General features: G+C 37.8%; 1 protein-coding gene across 1 annotated transcript in view; it reads right to left on the reverse strand.

The window, feature by feature from the left end:
• The window catches only part of tmtc1 (transmembrane O-mannosyltransferase targeting cadherins 1), an 81,525-nt gene that overhangs the window by 13,288 nt on the left and 48,738 nt on the right, over positions 1-19,499 (reverse strand). Inside the window, exons 7-12 of the mRNA XM_059325769.1 lie at positions 18,701-18,890; positions 16,273-16,394; positions 14,891-15,058; positions 10,822-10,935; positions 4,031-4,174; positions 1,869-1,977 (exon numbers count right to left, since the gene is read on the reverse strand). Coding sequence (XP_059181752.1) covers positions 1,869-1,977; positions 4,031-4,174; positions 10,822-10,935; positions 14,891-15,058; positions 16,273-16,394; positions 18,701-18,890 — 847 coding nt within the window. The remainder of the gene's footprint in view (positions 1-1,868; positions 1,978-4,030; positions 4,175-10,821; positions 10,936-14,890; positions 15,059-16,272; positions 16,395-18,700; positions 18,891-19,499) is intronic.

Here is a 19,499-nt window from a genome sequence, read left to right on the forward strand (position 1 = left end):
AAATTATAATTAAATAGGACATAAATGTTTATCATGAATTTATTTCTAAATTTATTATCTATTTTTACTGTAAAATAGTCAACTTTTCATGTCAGAAAAACAGAAACCCTTTTTCAGCCTTGTGTGGGAGCATTTTGTGGCGGCTTTTCCTCTTCTTTTTGTTGTTGTTTTTTTCAACACAAACCACTGCATGCACTAGAGCAGCTGCAGCCAAAAGCTGCTTCTCCTCCATTCTGTAAGTTTATCTTTTCAAAGTCTTCTGATGTATAGGAAACATTATATAGATGGTTGTGTTCCTTTCCAAATATCCCTGTTGTGGGACTTATATTGAATATCTTCTTTTAAATCATGTCCAATCCATATAAATGTAGCACAGGTGGAGAAATATCTCAAAGATGATCAAGAGAAATGAAAGTCACCCGAGCTAAACCTCCAGTGTCATAGCAAAGCGTCTGAATACTTATGTAAATGTGATATTTCAGGTTCTTTCATAAATTAACAAACATTTCTAAAATTATTTTCCAGCTTAGTCATTATGGTGTATTAAGTGTAGCTTGATGAGGGCAAAAAAAGAATTTAAATGATTTTAGCATAATAGTTGAGACGGAATTGTCCAAAAAGTGAAAGTGAGGAGCATTTATGTGGTACAAGTCGGGAACTGGCCTTCTTTACTTATTTCAAGGGTGCTGAATAAAAAAAAATGGTTTCCAAGCGAAATTCTGAGTTTTTGACCTTCTCGTTTGCATATCAAAATGGCGGCCGTTGGTCGTTGGACCATTTCCCCCAAGTTTTTTTGTAAGTAAGCAATCAAAGATGAGGAAATTAAGTTTCCAGATCTATAGTCTGGGGTCAGAGCAAGGATATAGTGGAGGCTCAGTGCCTTTTTATGTATATATGTATATATACATATATATGTATATATATATACATATATATATGCAAAATACCAATTTTTAAGGTGAAATTAAGTATTATTTGTGTCATTTTTTAAGGCCGACATAAATATTCAATCAATATCACTTTTAAATGTTCCAGTTGGTATTTTGCATATATATATATATATATATATATATATATATATATATATACATATATATATATATATATATATATATATATATATATATATATATACATATATATATATATATATATACATAAAAAAGGCACTGACACTCCACTTTATCCTTGCTCTGACCCTAGACTATAGATCCAGAAACTTAATTTCCTCATCTTGATTGCCTACTTACAAAAAAACTAAGGGGAAAATGGTCCAACAACTGTGCAAGATGGGCAATTTGGTGGCGATTTGCTATACAAATTAGAAGGTCAAAAACTCAAAATTTCGCTTCGGAACCATTTTTTTTGGACTCAGCACCCTTGAAATATGTAAGGTGGGCCGGTTCCCGACTTCTACCCATAAATGCTCCTCATTTCTTATAGAAGGTCTTTTTTCTGAAATCCGTCTAGACTATAAGGCTGCAAACACAACAAAACGTGAAAAAGTGAAGAGATGTGAGTACTTTCTGAATGCACTGTATACATCTGAGGTTCACAAGGAACCTAAAAACAGGTTTCATAAAAATGCCTTGCAGCTGAATGGGAACCCATTCCTCCTGCTGGACTTTCTCTAATGGTGTTTTATTTCCACCTCTAGAGAGATGAACCATCTGCAGCTAAAGCATATTTGATTCAGAAGTTATGAACTTAAGATGAGTAACAACATGCCTCGAGGCACCCTCAGGTGTGGTGCCTTTATTTTTATCCTAATTGCCTAATTGGAAGTTTTAATATTGAGTGGGAGGTGTGTTGTAACTCTGTCTGTGAGAGTTGCAGTGTTTTTTTTTTGTGTTTTTTGGAGGTTTCACCTGCTCAGCATAGAGTGATGCGAGACTGGAGTACGCATCAGCAAAATGTGGACCAAAGTGTATAGAATCCCTCAGCAGTGTCTCAGCTTCTTTCTCTTTCCCCTGGGACCTGGAACACAGCATGCACAGTGTCAACAACAACAGCAATGTTATTGTATGCTCATCATCATCATCATCATCATTATTATCAGTATCATCAGTTATCAATCCCATCACATCATCACCACTATAATAATTGTCATCAATATATCATCATCATTATCATTCTTAATATCATTAGGCATTAAAACCATTACAATTATACAATTCATCATAAGTAGCAGCTTTATCATATTCTCATTACCACCACCATCATCATCACCATCATCATCATTAATTGTCATTAACACCGTCATCATCAACATAAAAAAGATAAGTAGCAGCATTATAGCATACTATTTTCATCAAAATCATTGTCATCAACTCCATCATCATCATCATCATAGTATTACACATTCACATATATATGGAAATGGTCTTACTTTGTGCACAAAATAAGATTAATGATATGTGCGTAACATACAATTTTACCACCAAGCTCATCCAGCAAGGTAATTTATTTTTATAGTTGAAGGATGATATTTGCAATTGCCTATATTTTTATGACAAAACTTTAATCACTGATGAGAATAAAAAGGTGGACTTATCAAATACACTCACTGGCCACTTTGTTTAGTACACCTGTTCACCTGCTTGTTATTGCAAACATCTAATCAGCCAATCACATGGCAGCAACGCAATGCATTTAGGCATGTAGACATGGTGAAGAAGAGCTGCTGAAGTTCAAACCAGCACCAGAATGGGTGAAAGGTGATTTAAGTGACTCTGAACGTGGTATGGCTGTTGGTGCCAGACAGTCTGCTCTCAGTATTTCACAAACTACTGATCTACCGGGATAACGTTATAACGATCATATCGTGCTAACGTTAGCAGCCTATCGATAGCATGCTAATGTTAACCGGCGGAGCAAGACCAGGACCAACTAGGTGCCGTTGAGAGAGAGAGACTAAAACATGTATCATTCATTTATTTGATTTGTTTAACTGCAATGTGATTGATACGGGCTAGCGGGCTAACGCTAGCTGGCTAACAATATATATCACAATATAACATGAAAATATCATTATCAGGAAATAACGTGATAATTTCACGTTAGAATGTGAAATTATAACTGTCTTGAAATAACGTGACAATATCACGTGTGTCCAGACGTGTGCATCACTTTTAAGTGTCCTCTAGAAACACTTCTGTTGTGTTCTATTTGCAGCTTGTTTTCTTATCGTGTTGTGGTCTTTTGATGATGATGTTTACTCAATTTGCTTGTGTTTTGTGTATTTGCATGTGTTTTCTTAAGTTGCATCGCTGTGAGCTCTCAGGGCCACCGTAGATTTGCCTTCTATGGTATCTTTGGAGAAGTACGTCACTACCATCAGTTTCAAAAGAACCCCAACATTTTAACAGAGACCCTCTCTGCAAGTGGTCTCGGATTGGATGTTTTGGTTCGCACCACAGTACGACTGGAGCGTTCACAAGCGACCAAACGAAGTGTAACAAGGATTTAACTGCACCAGAGTGCGATTGAAACTAACTAAGCTTTGGGTTGTGAAAGTGCCCTAAAAGGGGAAATGAGGAGAGGAAAGGATGTCTACTGAAAGCGACTGGAAGAACTTCTGACACAGAACAACTTGCGAGGTGTCTGGGGAGGGATGAACACCATCACTGGGCGTAATACTTGTAGCGGTAGGGACTCTAATTCTGCAGACCAGGAGTGGGCTAATGAATGAAATCTGTTTTTCAATAGATTTGATTCTTCTCATTCGTTCCCCACCCACCAGGGTCCAGAACAGGCAGTCCCAACCTCTCTGACAGTCCTCCTCTTCCTCTCCTAGTACATCAAATGAACCCTCCTCATTCCTCTTAAAATCCCCCCCCTTCGAGAAATTGAGAAGAGTCAAGGTGAGGAAGGCTATCTCCAGACCTGCAGACCAGCGCTGTGAGGTGCTTCGGTACATCTGCAACTTGAGCCACTTTCTGTGACATTTCACAGAGTGATGGACAAGCTTTATGTTCATCTGATCTCCATAGTCTTTCAGTTTGTGTCATTGAGTGTGTGTGTGTCTTACTTGAGGAGGTTTCCCAGGTTAAACAGAGCTCTGTTATGCTGAGGGTTGGTGTCCAGTGCCATCCTGTAGTAACGCTCTGCCTCCTTTAGATCCCGAGTTAGAGTGCCAAGATTGTTCATGGCGCTGGCATGGCGGGGGTATAATCTGAGAGGAGGGGTTCAAAGAAAAGACAGCAGGGAGGTGGGAAAAAGAAGAAGACAGCAGAGGAGAGTCAAATTAAATTTTTGGATAAAGCACTAGAAATCTTTGACTTTCAAAATTAAATGTGCGATGAAACTTTTCTTTTGATCTCTTTGGGGCATTGGAAACAAGTCAACACAGCTCTGATCATCACCTTTTTAGAACTTGCTAGCAAATAGTTGCTTATTTGTACATCGTACACTTCCAGAGTAACTTTAGCATTTAATTGAAGTGGTATTTCTGGCCACCAAGATTCTTCTTTAGCACTGGTCTCTCTCTCCTGAGGGAAATATCTGTCTCTTAAACTCCATCACTCCACTATGTTCACCACTAATCTCTTACTGTGTCTGTTGCCGTTGGTTACTGAGCATATGGTTGAGTATACAGTGGCTATTCAGAGGTCTTTGCCGAAAACGGCTGTCTGTAGTTGAAAACGTAATGTGAGAGTGAGAGTGAACACATACAGGGGAGTTGTGGGCTGGACAGTTGAATAATGGGCAATAATGGTTGAAATACGAACCAATTAATGCAGTGTTATTTTATTTTAAAATAAGAAAAATATTATGATTGATGTATCTACCCAATCCTCAGAATGCTCTATGTCTCTAGTTTGTGGTTGTTAAGTTTCATGAGGTTGTGATTCTGCTAGAGGTCCCAGAAGCTCATTTTATATATACAGTGAGGTCAAGGTTAAAATGGCCTCAATTTAAAAAAAAATTGCTAATATGGGGTCTAATATCATCACACAATAATAAACTTGGTTTTATTGAATCAACAAGGGTCAATGCATACAATTGCAAGACTGAGATGCAAAAATAACACATTTTACTACATGAGAAAAACTGTTTGGTTTTTGTCTTAAACTGCATTGGATTAGCATAAAGTGGCCCTGTCAGTAGAGGTATATCATTCAGATATTTTGGAGGTTAGAGAGAAAGGAACCCCTTTAACCCTTTATCGGGCAAAGAAACATATCAACAACTCAACTGACCTTGATTTGCTGCATAAAAATGTAACACCAAAAAGTTACAAAAGCAAACGTTTTTAATTTTTCAAGTATTTCAATGAGTGCCAAATAAAGGGTTAAAATAGTAATGCTAGTTCTTCCTTTGCTAAAATTTTGCCTAACTTATAGGCGTTATTTACCCCTTTCCTGACAAGATATCATGACATAGTTGGTATCAATGTATACCTTCTTCGGATCTTCTAGTTTCATATGATACCAATATCGTCTTTGTAGCCTTAAACTGAGTCAGCTACAGTGTTTGGGAATAAAAAAGTATGTTAATGGTAACAAGTACTTTTAACTTTGGGATTTTTTTAAAAAAACATTGGGAATTTAAATTGTGAGGGATTCAAATAGATCTCCTTCACTCTCTCTGTCTTTCTACAGGGAAAAAAAGAAGGTGCAAAAAAGGCTGGGTAATTAAAGTCAGAATGAGTGGTCTGGTATTATGAGCTGGAAAGTGATTTGGAGCTGGATGAAAGCTGCAGAGGCTCTCTGCTCAGGGTTTGGCAGGAAGGCAAGCTGGATTAGCAGAGGGTTGTTTTGATATGGAGCTTCCACATACTGGCAGCACACAAATCCGCTGCTACAGGAAGACGAAGAGAAGGGAAGGGAAGAAGGAAGATGGAGTGGAAGGAAACAGACATATGAAGAGACGGAAAGGAGAAATGTAGAGCCTGGGAATACTTTAAAGAGCAGGGTGTTGGAGATGCTACATGCATTCAGAAGAAAAGTCCACTAAAGTCTGCAAAAAATATAACTGGACAAATTACATTAGTAAAAAGTTTATTTATGTCAGTAATTCAATTCAAAAAGTGGAAAATACACATTATATAGATACATTACACACAGAATGAAACATTTCATGTCTTCATTTATTAAATTTCTTCTAATTATAATGATTATGGCTTACATTTAATGAAGACCTAAAATTCAGTGTCTCTAAACAATTTCAATATTACAAAAAAAGACCAATTTTTAAAATTATGTTTAATATGGAAATGTTGGCCTCTGAAAAGTATGTCCATCTATATAAGTCAATACTTGGTTGGTGGTTATTTGACTTGAACTATTGGAAAAGGATTTTCCCATGATATTCCAATGCATTGAGATGCACCTGTAAGTTAAGGCTGAACAATGAAACAAGTTACTTTCAGGGATAAAAAAAATTACGAGGCTTTTGCGGTTGCTGGACCTGCACAAATACGACGAAAACAAACAGTGAAATTCCCAAAACATCTGCGGAGGTCACAGTAATTAACAGTAGGGGTGTCAAATTATTATTATTTTTTTTAAATCTCTTGACAGCACTAATTAACAGTGCTGCCAAACAAGTAGTTTCTGAGTGTTGCTGTGCTATTTGCATAGTTAAGATCAGTTATAAACCTACATTTGTCAAAAAGTTTGCTACTTCATATGCAAATAGGTCCTATTTAAAAAAAATGAGTACAAATTCACTGAGATTCATGCATACTGCCACACACAGTTGAAGTTAAAAATTATAAGTATCTTCAGACAATAGTCAATAGTAAGGGATGTCCGCTCGAAGTCATTGGGGCCCTAACACCAAGAGCATCAGTTCCAGAATATATTAAAATCCTGATGTTTATTATCAGGGCCCAAGCACCAACCACTGGTCGGTTTGCAGAGGCTCTACTTAAATTGCTGGGATTGTTTTTGTAAATGAATCAGACTTTTGAGGGGTTAAAGGTGCCTGAAAGTTGACAAAACTCAAAAAATGGTGTAAATGTATATCTGACATCAGCTGGGGCTGGGTTCGTCAAATTGGATTGATAGTAATCCCTCACCATTTCCAAAGTCAAAGCACCCATCATTTATGCCCTTCTGATACTGCTGTGGTTATTTTTACCACTCAAACGCATTTTTGCGTGGCTGAAGGTGCTCTAGAACTCATGAAACTTGGTGCACACATCAAAAACAGCAAAAAAATTGATATCTGATATAATATGAGGTTTATGCTCAGGTGTTACAAGATAGGCTCCGTGGCACCTCCAAACAATTTTCCAAGTCGAAGCCCCCAACTTTAAACTTCACATAGATGAGAAGGCTGATGTAACATGCAGAGTTGGACAAAAAATAAAACCCCTCAAATTATAAAAAAAATTAAGCCTCTCAACTAGGTTTCACATAGATGAACAGAATTTGATAAGAGATTTCACTCTTATCAAATACCTGGCTCATCATTGGTGGAATAACATGCAGCAGCCATACAACATTTGGATGTAATCCAAGAACTGTGACACAGTAGTATGTTCAAACTTGGCATTTCTTTTTATTTCTTCAGTGTTTCACACATAAAATAATGTAATATATCTAATAATAATATTAGATTTTGACTCCTAATCTCATCAAGGATCTCCCTTATTGTTTGAGTTGTTTCCCTCTGTGTCTCCAGCACTATATTTGTGAGGACATAGCCAGACTGCTGCCTCACAGCACTGGGCACAGTCATGGTGGATGCAGTGCATTGGATCCCCTCAGCTTGGTTTTCCCAGTCAGCTGCCTGGCCCCTCTCCCCCAGACTCGGCTGGGCTTGGTCTGGCACGTGGTGGTGTGGCCCTGGAGCTCGACTCTCCAGTTTCAAGATCTGTACAAAAAAAATGCCATCACATTGTGTATCACTCACTGTGTCCAGCCTGCTTATTGTGCAAAAAATAGATTGTGGCACATGGCACCAACTGCTTGTTGCGGGGATCAATCAGTTTGATGTTACTAGATTATAGTTTTCTCTATTCACTTGGTTTAGGTGCTGTGTAAAAACCTTTAGGTGCTGCGCCTTAGTGTTATGATGGTTGAGAAAATCCTGGCACACTGTGTCAAATTGGATTATGACGTGCTACAAACGGATGTTCGTTGTTGTGACAGGTTTGTACAGTCAACTACAAGGTTTGACTCATGGTGTGTTACCTGCACTTGCGAGGACAAGCAAGTCAGTGTTTCCTTCAGTGGCAGGATGCCAATTACAAGTGCTGCCACCGTTTTGTCCTAGGCGTCAGCACTGGTTAACCTTGGTAGCCACACTGCCTTGTGATGCATTTCATAATGTCCACCTTGCAGGGGATAAAGCAAGAAAAGATCTGTGAGCCAGAAAAGTTGTCCAGGTGGAAATGTGTATAATGTGAAGAATTATGGATTAAATGATTAAAATGTTTCTTTGAAATCACCTTAATGTCACAATACTTGGTCTTGACTTCTTCCATCAAAGGGTTCTCCGATGCATGGTGAAACTCTGCCACTCCCCCTGTTTTCACTTGTGGCTGATCACGGAGCTGAGGCACCAAAAAGCACTCTTTCACTAGTCTCCACCTTGGAAATCAGCACTACGTTCTTGCACCCAAATATTTATTTTTTTCTCGCAGCAGGGTCTTGCCGCGGTTGGTAGCCATTGTTCTTTGGACATCAGTCAAACAAGGTGGTGTACTTCTAGTCATTTTGTATCGTGAATTGTGGGAAGAGCTAGAGCAGGTTGTTTGTTTATGTAGGCTCAATCTTTTTGCTTCAGAGGGATGAGCATGGATTAATGTGTCTTGCATCACTGACTGCAAAGAACACTGGGCAGAATATCTTGCAGAAGATAAACTACAAACCTCTTCATGATCTGTTTCAGGGAGATGAGAAGTCAAGTGGCTGTTACCTCTATCTCTCAATGGGGGTTGAGGACCTGACTTCATTTTCCAAGATTTACGGCAGGAGGGGGAGTCAACTTGTCAAGTAGGGCGGGGCGATATATCGATATAAAAAAACGTATCGATATATTTTTAAATGCGATATGGAATTAGACCATATCGCACATATCGATATAGTTCAAATTTGCGCTGTGATCCTTGCTCCAGACAAGCTGCTTTATATATAAATGCCGCCCTTACTAAGGTTTGTCATATTTAGTTCCTTGTAATACTCGTTATTCTTTTCTTATATATATATATATATATATATATATATAATTTTTTTTTTTTTTTTTTTATTTATTTCATAGGCTGTTTTTATTTAAGATATTTTTTTATTTAAATTTGCACTATATAGAGCTTTGATTTTAAAAAAGGTACTCCTGTTGTTATACAGTATTTATGTTCACTTAAACGGTTTCAATAAAACTACTTGTGACATGCCATATTTGGCTTTGACTTTGACTAAACACTGCTCTCACTTTGTGATAAAAATATCGGGATATATATCATATATTGATATTCAGCCTAAGTTTATCGGGATATGACTTTTGGTCCATATCGCCCAGCTCTACACTAAAGGAGTACTTTAAATCAGAGAAACCTGACTCATATTGGCTGAACGTCTATGGTGAAGGGAGACATTCTGCTTTATGCCTGAACAATTCCTCCTGGTGCACACAGAGATCTAACTCAGCTGAGTGCAGATCTTCTAAAGACACAAGGAGAACATCATTTGAGTGCCCTATTAAGGGTTAAAGTGGTGAATATGGGAGAAAAAAGTGTCTTTTTTCCCACTTTTTTCTTGTAAATCTGCGAATTTTTTCTTGTAGATTTGCCACTTTAATCTAGTAAATTTGCAACTTTTTTCTCAAAATATTACCTGAAGTTACCAAATATAGTTCTTTGCCTGATAAAGGGTTAAGACTCTATGCTAAGGAGGAGGTAAACTGTTCTACACAGGGGTTATCAATTGTGAAGGAATACAAGCTGAGACTAAACAAGGAATTTAGTAGAATAAAACAAAGTGGTTGGTTGAGGTGCTGTTTTGACAGACACCTGGTAATGTAGCTTTGACACTACACTAACCTAACCAAGCAATAGGCTGACTATACTATAGAAAACAGCTTCCTGTGGAAGAGGACAGCCACAGCACCAACAAGTGGCTCTAGTGGATATAAAGATTCTAGCCAGTAAATGTAAACCTAAGTTTAGATGGAAGTTTGCTTATTAAGCTTTAAACTTGCACAGTAACTGAAATGCAGGGCATTGATAGTTGGGGGATTATTTCTTTAAACTGGATTCAAGATTAAGAGTATCTAACATGTGATATGAAGTTCATTCTAATGTGTGACAGACATCATATACGTACAATGATTCCTCTCATATTTAATTTCTACAATCTGGCTTCAATTCACCACCAAACTCACCATGTGTGTCTTCAATTTGTGCATACCCATGGCTAAAACTTTACAGAAATTAGACATTTTTCCAAGTTTCTATGTGCTCCTTTTTTAGAGCGTACCTGGTACACTCCCTGGACACTTCCTGATTGTTAAAGCTATAATCTGAGCCTTGAAATAGATGAGTGTGCAGCATTAACAGACGATTCAATGACTCAGAGACAGTTTTTGAAATATTTGCAACACGACTTGAAGCTCAGGGTTTGTTTTTTTAAATGTGCAAAAAACCAGCCACAGGGCTAACCCACAGGAGCATTAAAATATTGAATGAAGGGAGACTTTGACTTTTAGATATCATGCAGAGTTATTGACATTAAACAAGCTGGTGTGTAGAATTTGAAGAGGAACATGAATGGAAGGGTGTTATGAGCATCAGGAAACAGTTTCACCCACATACTGTGTGACTGTGAGTGTGTTGGATTCGTACAGTCAGAGAGCTTAAGTTAAGAGGCAGACCTGAGGGCAGTGGTGTAGTGGTGAATGGCCTCTTGGTGCCGGTTGCCGTCTTTCAGGAAGTTGGCGTAGTTGTAGTGGACTTTGGCATTGTGTGGCAGCGTCTGTATACCTGAGCTGAAAGGAAGGAGTGGGGGTGGTGGGCATGAGGTCAGTCTGTATAAAAAGAATCAGGGTTTAACATGTAAACACTATGTAGCTCCATATGAATAAAGGACCTCAACCTTGCCACACATACTTCATGTACAACATGAACATACAGTCTTCTGACATACACAGGTCTGACTGGAAAATGTAAAAAGGTGGAGGCAAATAAAGCAAAAAAGGGCTTTACAATTTTAAATTTGAGGGAGATAACTCTTAACAAATTTAACAGTTCATTCATGTATTCATCAGTCTATCTGATGGCCTTCTTGTTAAGGAACACACACACAAACACATATCCACTGACTCTTAAACAAGGTTTGGTTGTTTAATTTGTTAATTAATGTTAATAAGGTTTACACAACAATATCTCACCTCAAAACAAATCACTATGTACTGCTAATATAGTATCCGATTTCAAATTTGCCTGTGCAAATTCAATTTAATTCAGTTCAATTTTATTTATATAGCCCAGAATCACAAAGCATACATCATGTCTGTGTGTTTTATTTATTTTATGGAGGACTACAAGCACAAATTCAATATTCTGTTTATTTTAAAGGTTTCCTTTGGAGACTTCTACCTGTAGAGGCGCAATTGGGCAGCTTTTTATTTATTTTTTATTATTATGTGTGGGTCCCTGTTTTATTTGTCTGTGAATAAACACAGTGATGCAAATTCATGCACAAATTATGCAATAGACATTCCTGCCAATGGCTTCACACTATCCCACTCGTCATCAGGTGGCAGTGATACACAAAGAACAGAGACATGTTCTCCATAAAGCTGAAAAGAAAAATAATACTGAAAGCTAGTAAACATGGATGTAAACAATGCTGGATTTAAAGGCACTATTAAGGAAACTTTATTCCCTTTATGATGTGTGTTCCCAGGCTGCTGCTACTGTTGACTGTCAATGCGTTGCCAAATCTTTGCCTCAGTTTAAAGTCATTATTCATCATAATATCATACATATTTCTCATTTGAAAGTCGAAGGGCTCAGTCAAAAGAGAACTCTTAGAACTGAATGTCTGTGCTGATTTGTCAGATTTTACAGGGCAATCAGCAGGACTGCCTTACACAAAGGCATACTTCACCTCTAAGCCCTGATTTTCCGATTACTGACAGCAGCTCGGTGCTCACTGCCGTGAACGATGATCGTTTTGTGTGAACTGACACAAACCAAGTGATCGCTACTGTATCGCAAATGTATTCCAGATATCTACCAAGCTACATATCTGGACCTGTAGGGGAGTCTAAAGATAAGATAAGATATGACTTTATTTATCCCGCAGTGGAAATTTAGTTGTCACTGCAGTTCAAGATACAGACACATAGATATAGGAACAGAATAAAAATAGGAATATAAAAAATAAGATATATACATACATACTGTATTTCCTCAAATAGTAGCTGGGGCTTCTATCAATAAAAAATCAGTTTGGGACCCGGCTAATAATAGGGGCAGGCTATTATTTGAAGGAGGCTTTTATTAAAAAAAGAAAATCAGAGCAGCTCTGACCGGCACTTTTTAGAGTGTTTTACACAGCGCATTGTAGCCAGTTACCCGGATGTCAGCCATATTGCAAGTACTCGGATGTAAACAAACGATGAACAGCACGCTGAGTGTTCATTTAAAATGTCTAAACTACTAAAAAGCCCAGAAGAACGTGCGAAGAAGAAGAATGGCTTGACTTTACAGAGAATGACTAGGACAGCGGGAGGAACAACCATATTTACCTACAGTACTAACTCGTGTGGAGAAACTTCAAAATACAGGTGTTGTGTCGAAATCTGTTTTACACCCGGTTTTTTAATGAGGCTGGTCATTAATAGGGGCCCGGCTTTAAATTGAGGAAATACGGTATATACACATACATGTATACAGTTGCAAGAAAAAGTATGTGGACCCTCAGAAATGACCTGGTTTTCTGCATTAATTTGTCATAAAATGTGATCTGATCTGCATCTAAGCCCCAAGTTCAGACAAACACAACATGCTTAACCTAAAACCACAAAAACAATTATAATATGTAATGTCTGAATTGAACACATCTATTCAACATTGGTGGAAAAAGACTTTAATTTATTTAATGACAATTTAATGCAGAAAACTAGGTAATTTCAAAGGGTTCACATACTTTTTTTGCAACTGTACATACAGCTACAGCCAATAAAAGCGCAAGACATGGGTTGAGGGGAAACCTGGGTAAGGAATAGCCTGAGCACCCCATGGTCATTCTCAACTCGATAAACAAAGGAGGGAGTCACATTAACGAACTTGGTTATGGTTAAGTTTAGGCCAGAAAATTATTTTTGGAAAGAAGTTTTGGGAGCGACAATAGAAACTTAATGTGCTGCATTTGAAACATTGAGTTAAGTTATCATTACCTGGGGAAACAGGTTATTTTGTAAACAGGTATGCCAATAATTACATCAAGCATGATGAAAACCTAGTTTGGAGACCAAAAATATCAGGGATTCTTTCAGGTAGAAGATATTGTAGGGTGTGACCCCTTCCACCAGTCATGTAGTATGAGACAAAAAGGATTTTAAAATCAAAATTTACAATATGGACTTGAATATTCAACAAATGGACTGAAGAATGCAATTTGCATGGGACAGATGTCCTATATTTGGACATAATGGCTCCATGATGTATAATTCTAGCAATTGCTATGTAATAAGCAATTAGGGGCTGGTATGTTAGAGCCATTTTTTGGTTTGATATTGTGTTTGATTTATTGTTTAATATGCAAGATGAGTTTGGCTTGGTTGTTTAAGATACTTGTTTGTCTTATCTGTTTTTTATTTTGTAAAAAACATTTTGCTTTTGCCATACTGGGGATGCCATAGCTGGCTGGATGAGCAAACCTGAGTGTATTTTGGAGAGGAGCCACAGGTGAACAGGTAGACAGGAGGCGGTACAGTTTTTTGACCCCTCAGTGACAGCCTTTTTGGTTTTATATTGTGCTGGAAAAGCTTATTATTTATTTTTTTAACCGAAGGGGCGAGCGTGTCTCAAAGCCACAATCCTGAATGGCCGTGATTATATTTACAAAATAAGTCACAACACTCTTCAACAGGACAGCAAGATGTGTTGTGTGTATTATTATCTTTTTATTTATTTAATTAGTTATTTTATTTATTCTTGTTTTCTCTCTTTCTTTCCTCTTCCCTCTCTCTTCTCGCGTTAGCGCTTCTTGCTTTGTTTTGCCTATTTATTTTCATTGTGTTATACATATAAGTGAGCCATGTATATATATTTATATACAGTACAGGCCAAAAGTTTGGACACACCTTCTCATTCAATGTGTTTCCTTTATTTTCATGATTATTGACATTGTAAATTCATCAAAACTATTAATGAACACGTGGAATTATGTACTTAACAAAAAAGTGTGAAATAACTGAAAACATGTCTTATATTCTAGTAAGCAAAGGGTGGCTACTTTGAGGAATCTAAAATACAAGACATGTTTTCAGTTATTTCACACTTTTTTTGTTAAGTACATAATTCCATATGTGTTCATTCATAGTTTTGATGCCTTCAGTGAGAATCTACAATGTAAATAGTCATGAAAATAAAGAAAAACGCATTGAATGAGAAGGTGTGTGTCCAAACTTTTGGCCTGTACTGTATATGTCGTAGCATCTGCCCCTCATCCACACACACACACACACACACACGCACACATACACCTGTGATGCCTCTGTGCAAATCGTTTATCATTTATGTTTTTCTTTGTTGTTGTTTGCGCTGTATGTCTGCTGTCTCTACTTGTGGTCCACATGGTGTAGTGTATTTGTCTCTAATGTCACCTTGTTTGTTACGTCATTCCACCAATAAAAAAATAAAAAAAATAAAAAAAAGATGTGTTGTGTGAACCGTACAGCGACCTGTTGTGAAGTGTGATCTGTGCATTACCGGAAGAGGGCCTCCCTGGAAAGCCAGACGCGGTTCTGCTGGACAGTCTTCCAGGAGAAGAGCAGGAGCAACAGCAGCATGGAGACACTGAGGACTGTGGTGCCCCACCGGCCAACCACTGAACACAGCCGACCCAGACCATGAGCCACCAGGATACAGTAACCCATACTAGAGGAGGAGAGGGGGAGGGAGGATACAGGTGTAATAGTGTAAACTAATAGGCAAGGGTATAATTAATGAACGCTTCTCGATCTGTTTCTACTGTCCCACATCCTCACTTATCACTCAACTCATGCCTCCTGCAGACTGCTGCATCATGTTAATCACTTCCAGTCCCATGGATACTTATAATTTTGCGCTGGCTGGCTGCAGCTTCCCATAAAAACATATTTCAATCCCTTTCCCTAACTCCGCTGACCTGGATCACATGGTAAACAAAGAGTTAATGTACTCTGTGTCTGCTTACGGCAAAAAGGTTGTTTCATTCTTTCCACACTAGTGCACAGTTTCCACTCCTACTGCAGATACACTGAAAGATTGTGCCTTGGTATAGTGGAGTCGTGATAGTAAAAGAAAAAAGAAAATCATCAAAATAACAATATATTACGATATATATAATATATATATTCAGAAATGAAAAGAACACATGGATAAGTACTAGGTATAATACGAACAATATTATTATTATTATTATCATCATCATTGTTATAACAATAATAATAATAATCATTATCATTATTATGTGTATGTTTGTGTGATGCGTGTGTAATGTCTGTGTCTGCAATATATATGAAAGATTAAAAGATGTGTTTGCCTGACATTGTGTATGTTTATTAGTTGGTAGTGAACAAGCCAAAAAGGAGATAATCTTGGTTTTAAAATATTTGCAAATAATAACAAGAACAAAGACTGGAAAATAATGAATATTCATAATTAGCTCTGCATTGGTAATGCATGCTCTGGCCTTAATGGCTCCACTCAAAAACAAGCTTTGGTCATAGTGGCAGAACAGTTTTAAACCTTTTTATATTGTGTTTTTGCTACAATGGTGCATACTGAAATGATGGATGTCGGGATAGAAGATTTTGGCCTTATGGCACAGCCCTTATAAAAAGGCCTAAAGTAATGGGAGAAAAGGACTATTTGTAAACATAACAACAGATGAAGTTCCCTTGACACAAAGATTTCAAAAATAGTTGTTTATATTTTGTGTTGCGCAATGTGTGGGATGGGTAAACTGATATATTTAATTAAAGGAAAAAAAATTTAAACTTTAGTTAATACACCAAGACAATTTTTACCCCACATTTTTTTTTGAATGGGTGCAGAAATCATAGACAATAAACATATAACATATATGAATGTGACACACACAGTCTAACCTTGGCATGTAGAGAACCCTCTCTGCCACGACAAATCCCACCCTGAAGAAAAGGTTACTGGCAGGAATGAAGGGAAACACCAGAAACAACATTCCCACCAACACTTCCCTGCTCTCTTGTCTCTGTGGAGAAAGGAGAGAGAGAGAGAGAACAAGTGCAAGAGAGAGAGAGAGAGAGCAAGAGAGAACGAGAGAGAGAGAGAGAGAGAGAGAGAAGACAAACATTACATTTTCAAAACACCAAGGCAAAAGGCTCCAAGTGGAAATTATTAAAACCACATAGCAGAAAGTATATTCATTGTGAATGCTAATGTGCCATTCAGACTCTGCCAAAACACACACACACACACACACACACACACACTTTGACACATACATGCTCATCAGCTGTGATTAATCTGTTTTACAGATTAACAATCATCTGTGTAACAGAGAACCAATTAAGGCGATCAAATTATCAAATTACAGTTAATTCCTTTTTCAATAGAGCCAATTTCTGAGGCCATTCATACTTCATAAATCCCACAGAGTCCACCTTCAAACAATGGCTCATCTTTAGCCATTGATACAATTCCTGACTGGTTGGGACCAGCACATTTCAGTAAGCTATTTATACAACTGCAAAAAAATAGAGTAGGGTGATCATTTTTTAAATATTTTTTTCTTCAGTTATCAGGGTTGATTAAAATGATGGCTTTTATGATTGTTAATAAAGAAGTGGTAACACTTTATCTTAAGGGGTGAGCATATGACTGACATGACACTGTCATAACTATTACATGACATTAGTCATGAACATGAAGGAGTCTGTATGAAGTTTTATTACTGTTGAAATTAAGTGTCATTTTGTAAATTATGCCAGAACATAACAATGTCTTTGTCACAACAACCTGACAAAACCAAAACCAAGCTTTTTGTATTGTCATTATGTTAAAATGTTATAGGTGGTTGGTTTTGACATTGGCTGGCATGACATATCTGTGTTTCAGAGGATGGCCATTGAACAGTTCATTGGTGAAACAGTTAATTGAGGCTTATTTCATAGCCTTGTCATTTGAAACAGTGATGTATAGCATTCTTACAATAATACAACTCTTGCAGAGAGAAGTGTACATTTAAAAGATAGGACATTGTTCAAAATCATGACTCAAACAGATTATGGAGCCTCTTCTGCCTGCAACACAAATATGGCCTATTTTGTATTAAAGGAGACTGCAAAACATGGGAAGCTTTGCACTGATAAAATGTAAAAATGGTGAGCTGCATTCATATAGCGCTTTTCTGGTCAGGTGGCCGACGCTACCCTACAAGGTGCCACCTGCTAAAATCCGTTGGCTAACATTATGAACAACACACATACTCGTACACTGATGGGTTAGCCATTTAGAGTAATTTGGGGTTCAATAAGTTGCCCAAGGATACTTGACATATAGACTGCCACAGTCAGGGAATCTGAATTACGTGTCGCTTAACCCAGCTATTCTCAACCTTGGGGTCCCGACCCCAAGTGGGGTCGCGAGATGATTTCTGGGGGTCGCCAAATCATTTTGGAAGTCAGCTCTGTCTCCACTGTGTTAAAGTGTTCATGTGTTAATGTGTTTTAGTCTTTTTGGTCATTTAATGTCTTTTTTTGGTCAATTTGTGTCTTTTTTTGCTTGATTTTATGTACTTTTTTGGTAATTTTGTGTCATTTTGTGGTCAATTTGATTCTTTTTTGGGTAACTTTGTGTCTTTTCTGACCAATCCCAAAGTAGCAAGTTGTTACTTTCCAAGGAGTCTCTGTCTTGAAGCTGACTGTTACACACTCAGGAGGTCAGAATGGACCTTTAACCTTATAGCAAAGGACTTAGATTAAAAGTAACAATCAAATATAAAAATATATATAAATGCACAGACAGAGAGATGTTTTAGTTGTTGTCTGCTTCATTATTTGTCCAAAATTTGATGCATCAACTGAGTTTGTATGATCTGAACTGTGAGATTGTGTTCAGTGAGCGGGGGTCGAGGACAACATGCATGTTAGATTGGGGGTCGCGACTCAAAAAGGTTGAGAACTACTGGCTTAACCCATGCTGCTTTCATTCATACCCTTAGCCAGTGTTTTTTTCCACACTGGCTGGCTACTACATGCTGTAGTGAGAAGCCCTGTTAACAGCAACACAGTGAAAACAAACAGTAGGAAAACAAAGATTCTATGTCACGATATCTCCAGACTATGAAAAATGTTGTGTAAGGTGTTCGCTCTCATGTAGCTCTCAAAGTGCATTTTATTTAAAAATGTACAAAATTTTCTCCCGGAGGACATGCACGTCGGAAAATATGTGGTAATTATGATACAATGTAGACAGACATGCACCAGGACACAACTGACTTTGTAAGAAATGTGATCTCAGGCACTCTGCAGCTACTTAGCACGTTCTTACTCTTACCTTCAGTGAGAAGACGCAGTGCAGGCAGAGGGAAACTATCACCAGGGCCAGCAGCAAGGTGGCCATGTTGCGCATATCACCCAGTGACTCCACCAGTGGAATGCTGCCCACCTGCCAGTCATAACACAGCACAACGGGGGCCAGCAGCAGCCAGGCATTGAAGGACAGCAGGTAAGAGTAGGTCAAAATCCTGAATGAAGAGGTTTTTATGAGAGATGGAGGCAAAAGAGAGAAGATGGATGTGAGGCAGATAGAGGGAATGAAGAAAAGAAAAGGAACATTTTTAATCACACAGTAATTCTATCAATTGTCAAACCTAATAACAATTTCAATCAATCATCATCATGTGGTTTATCCCATTTCTAAAGTTTACCTAATGAAAATGGACATGATGGAAAATGATGTAGGTTGTCCAAGGCTGAATATTATGTATGCATTAATATAGGTTTTGTGTCATTTTCTAACCCGACATTTACAGCCTGGTCCACTCTGCCAAGTCACAGAGTGCATTGAATGCTTAATGCGCTGTTGTTGTGGTGAGTCGGGTTGTAGCTGTTTTTTCTTGTGATGCATTTGCTTTGCTCTGGTTATCTTCTCTTTCCCAACATTTCTCTCAATGGGTTTAAGACCTGTGGTGCTGATCTGTCTGGGGTATTGATCTGGCACTTGGTTTGAGGAAGGAGGATAATAATAAGTCGAGTGCAGAAAGAGATTAGTCCACTAAACCAACAGAAGAAGCACGGCTGAAAAAACACCCAGGAGACTAAGTCTGAATTAAACACAAGCTTGGGTTAATTGG

This window comes from Centropristis striata, chromosome 22, assembly GCF_030273125.1.
Source record: "Centropristis striata isolate RG_2023a ecotype Rhode Island chromosome 22, C.striata_1.0, whole genome shotgun sequence".
NCBI classification, from domain to species: domain Eukaryota; kingdom Metazoa; phylum Chordata; class Actinopteri; order Perciformes; family Serranidae; genus Centropristis; species Centropristis striata.